Below are 4,526 nucleotides of genomic sequence, written 5' to 3' on the forward strand. Positions count from 1 at the left end.
GGGCGGCCGCGGCGGCCGCGCGGGCGGGGATGTGCAGGGGTTGCGGGTGTCGCACGCGGTGGTGTCGGGCGGGCAGCTGGTTGAGTCATTCGGGAAGCTGCTGGCGTTTGGGCTTGACGTTTTCGAGGTCTCGCAGGTGGGTGCACTCTGAACCCTAAACCCAGGGGCCCACAAACTTCAGTTCGTGTGAGATCTCAAGATCCCCTGAGCTGTGGTTTTGCAAGCGTTCCCGGCGCCGACTCGGGGCCCCCCCTCCACGAGCGGCTCCACGCTGCCTCGCTGCTCTTGCCACGGGGCTCGGCGACCCCCCTCCGCCCTGCAGCCCCCGACGCAACCCACACCTCAGCCGCCCGCTCAAGCCATCCGTCTTTGAACCCGGTTGCACCCTCACACCCTCAAAACCAGATCTACTCTGCGAGCCGAGACACCAAGCTACGATGCTTCAAGCGGCTGGCCGCGACGTTCGAGCCGGGGACCAGGTGCGGGGGACGGGCCACCCCAAACACAACCCCACCTCGCCCGGCCCACGCCGCCCACCCCACCCCACGCCGCCACGCCCGCGGCCGCTCCCCCTGTCCGGCTCTCGGTCGCCCCGCGGCGAGCGCTTGCATGCGTGGCGTTCGCCGTTGGACGAGAGGCGCCGCCTGGCCCCTCGTGCTGCCCACACTGCGTCCCCGCGCCGGCGTCCCTGCACACGCACACACACACACACACACACACACACACACACACACACACACACACACACACACACACATTCCCTCACCCACGGCCACCACCTGGCAGGTTCGTCGCCGTCGGTGGCGGGCTGGAAGCGGAAGCGTCCGCGCAGCAGCTCGGCTGGCGCTTCGTGCGCGTCACGCCCTCGCCGCCGCACCCCGGCGACCCCGAGCGGCGCGCCGCCGCCGCCGCCGCTGCGTCCCCACACGCGGCGCACGCGCCCGCGTGCGCGGCGCTGGAGAAAGGCTGCGAGGGCAGCGGCGCGGCATCGCCCTGCGGCGCCGCGGCGGCGGCGGCGGCGGCCGCTGGGGTTGAGTCACTAGAGGATTGGATGGCGTCCCGCCGCCGCGCCCCGCGGCCCAGGGACGCCCTGGGGGGCGCCGCGTGGCACGTGACCGAGCTAACCCCGGAGAAGCTGCTCGCGGCGGCGCTGCTCTGACCGCGCCCGGCCCCGGGCCGCCCGCCCTTGCGGCGGCGCCTGGCCCCTGCGGTGCGCCTGGCGTCTCGCCGCGCCCTGGCCGTTTTGGCGCGGCGGCGTCTCAAGGAGGCGCGGCCCTTGCTCCCGTGTGAGGCCGCACGCGGGTGTTTGGGCGGCCGACGCCGGCCTCCTTTTCACATATGTTACCTCCTGTCCGGACGCCTCAAGGTTTGGTCCGCGTTTGATTCGAAAGGGCCGCGCCGCGGGGGGGGTGGCTATGGTGGGCCCCCGCCCTGGTGCGGCCCGCCCAGAGGGGGCGCCTGGGCGCGCCTCTTGACAGGCACAATCCGAGAGCGGCCTCGCCCTTTCTCCCAGTCAGCTCACTCCCTGCCACTCCCCTTGCTTGCTGGACCCACGCAAAAAGGCACCCGCATTGGTTGCTCCACTGCTACTATCACAGCACTGCAAAAGCCTTGCGGCCGGCTCTCAGATTCGCGGCCGCGGCCTCCAGACGGCGCACCCGCCTGACTGCCCGACCGCGCGCACCCGCGGCCGCGCGCTCGCGGCGGCGCGCCGCGCCCCCGGCCGACGGCCCCTGTGCTTTGCCCCGCGAGCCCTAAATCGCACGCGGCCGTGGCGCCGGGACCGCCGCCCGCGGCGGCGCGTCGGTTGACGCCCGGGCGCGGGGTGGGCGCGCAGCGCGCCGCCCCAGCACGGGCGCGCTCACGCCGCCCGCGGGGCGCCGCTCGGGCACCGCAGACCGCTCAGGCGCGAATCTACACACCGTTCCTATTCGTGCGCGCTAATGCTCCTCCTTTCGGACGCAGTCGCCCTCCTGTTGTGGACCCCCGTCTGGCGCGCCTCCATCCAGGGACGCCCGGGCGGTCACATGCGCGTTCAGAGTTTCCAATGCCCGTGGCGCCTGCGTGCGTGCGCCCCCGCTGCCCCTGCATCGCGCCTTGCCCTGCCTTGCTGCGTCTTGCGGACCCTTTCTTGCCTCTCCTCATGTTCTGCCAGCTACCTATGGTTACCATCATTTTGCCGCCCCCGGCCCGGCGGCCGGGGGCGCGCCCCGCATCACATTGTTTCCAAAGTACGGGCCAGGGGAACATGGCGGCCGCCGCAACGCGTGGGGGCGTTGGGAGGCCAGCACGCGCCGGCCATTCGCTTCCTTCTCTTTTTCCGTCAGTGCGGAACGCTCCCGACAGAACCCCCCGCGCGCCGCGCGCCGCGCGCCACGACGGAAGCACTGTCTGCGCGCCCGCTCACCGCCCGCCGCCCGCCGCCCGCCCGTCGCCGCAGCGGGCGGCCTGTTGCGACAGGCGAGCCATGCACCTGCGCGCGTGCGGGCGCGGCGGCGGCGCGCGCCCCGGCGCCGCGAATTCGCACTGCGTCTCCTGTCCCGCATCGCCTTGCAGCCGCGCTGTGCATACGCATCCCGTGCCCTTGACGGGGCAGGGCGGTCGGCCCATTTCAGGGGGAACCTCTTCGAACCGGGTACCTCACATTGCTGCTTACGGGGCACCGACGGCGCCCGCCCCCCATCCACTTGACCATCTATGCACTTTGGAGCATTACCATGTATGTAACAACCTCGACCGATCTTGTGGACGAGGCCTTTGTTCGCAGACAGCGTTTCGGCCTGCGGAACCAGCACAATGAGCCCGCCTTTGCAGCATGCCTGACAATCTCCTCTAACCGCTCCCATGCAGTGACGGCCCCGGCTGGGGCTCCCCAGGATTGTGAACAGGCTGTGACGCCGTGTAAATACGATATTGGCGCCCTTATTCGGCCGCGTGACGCGTCTGCCTGCTCGCTCAGCTGATGAGGCTCCAGAGCGCTGCAAGCCTGCCAGGCGGGAGCTCCGCTGATTGATGAGAGGACTGGCTGATTGTGTGTATGTGTGTGTGTGTGTGTGTGTGTGTGTGTGTGTGTGTGTGTGTGTGTGTGTGTGTGTGTGTGTGTGTGAAAGTGTAGTAGTACCCACTGCTCATCGGTGTTGAGAACGTGGAGAATTTATCATCACAACACAGCAGTGGGTGGCTTGCAACCCACACACACGCCCCAGGCCGGATCGCCACGCCTCCTTCCACTCGGCCAGGGGCTGTTACACTCGCGATCTGCTGACTACGCTGAGCTTTCGCGTGCAAACTGCTCAGCACCAAACGCGCGCTCGACCGCTGCTGCTGGTTTGTGAAGGTAAGCATCCCTTCGGATGGTTTCCCTGGCGCCAACACGCGCGAGAGCGGTCGCGGCTTGTGTGTCGCAGCGCAGTTGTGCACACCCACGCGCCCTCCCACGTCGTCCGCATCCCTGAGCTTCAGGCCACGCGTCACCGACTGCGCGTTGGGGATTCTTACAAGTGCGTGCGCCTGGCGAGCCTGGGAAGGGCAGCGGCAGCGACAGAAGCAAACACGCAGACTCCAGCACAAGTCAGTCAAGGTGTTGTGGCTTGAGCTGCAGAGGGGGATGTACAACCGAACCTGTGCATTTCAATCAGACGCGAGGCGTCACAGGTCTAAGGCAGTGCGAGGTATTCAGGACGAGCGCCGCCGCCAGGGCGATCCGATGCACTCATGGGATGAGCCACCGAGGCGGGCCCCGCCCACAACGCCATGCGCCGGGCCCCGCCCACAACGCCATGCGCCGGCCGCCGGGCCGCTCGCCGCCCCGCGGCCGCCTTCACTCTCAGCCCAACGGGGTCGCGGCCCCCCTCTTCGGCGGCGCCTGTTTGGCGCAGCCCTTCAACCCCAGGGCTGCCTCCGCGTCCTTCACCTGCAGCAGGCCGCCCCTGCCGCGCTTTTGAGTGGGTTTGCCGCTGCTATCCAGCAATACGGCCGTGTCTATCAGCGCCCTCGCCACGTCCGCCGCCCCGCACGACTCGAACCGCCCCATCAGCCGCGCCGCCGCCCCCGCGACCCACGCCGCGGCCTGCGGCGAGCCGCTGCGGGACACGGCGGGCGTGGGGACGGCAGAGAGCGTGGCGGCCTGGGAGGCGGCGGCCGCGGCCACCAGCCGGGCAGCAACATCTAGATCAGGCGCCACCAGCACCGGCGCCGGCGCGCCGCCGCCGCCGCCGCCGAAGCCGCCGTCGCTGAAAAACGGCGGCGCCCCGCAGTCGGCCACCGCACGCGCGATCTCCGCCGCCCACTTGGCCATGCCCGCAGGCTCGCCGGGCCCCGCGGCCGCCGCCACCGCGAGCCCGCCGCCGCAGTCGCGCGCGCCGTTCTGGACGGCGCGGCACGACGCGCGGTGCGCGTCGCCGAAGGGGACCTGCAGCACACACAGCCGCCGCGCGACGGCCGCGGCGCCGCCGCCCTCGGGGCAGCCGCCCGCAGGGCTGCACGCGGCGAGCACGACCTTGGCCGCGCCCTTCCCCGCCGCCCCC

General features: G+C 70.8%; 2 protein-coding genes across 2 annotated transcripts; one reads left to right on the top strand and one right to left on the bottom strand.

The window, feature by feature from the left end:
* Positions 1-786: 786 nt before the first annotated feature.
* Positions 787-1,159, top strand: MNEG_14331 (hypothetical protein; the record flags this gene model as incomplete). The annotated part of the gene is made up of 1 exon (XM_014037196.1): positions 787-1,159. A coding segment is annotated over one exon (373 nt), but the record flags the coding sequence as incomplete, so codon positions are not given.
* A 2,667-nt stretch (positions 1,160-3,826) lies between these two features.
* On the bottom strand, positions 3,827-4,510 carry MNEG_14332 (hypothetical protein; the record flags this gene model as incomplete). The annotated part of the gene is made up of 1 exon (XM_014037197.1): positions 3,827-4,510. A coding segment is annotated over one exon (684 nt), but the record flags the coding sequence as incomplete, so codon positions are not given.
* Positions 4,511-4,526: the final 16 nt, after the last annotated feature.

This window comes from Monoraphidium neglectum (genome assembly GCF_000611645.1).
Source record: "Monoraphidium neglectum strain SAG 48.87 unplaced genomic scaffold scaffold04409, whole genome shotgun sequence".
Classification (NCBI taxonomy): domain Eukaryota; kingdom Viridiplantae; phylum Chlorophyta; class Chlorophyceae; order Sphaeropleales; family Selenastraceae; genus Monoraphidium; species Monoraphidium neglectum.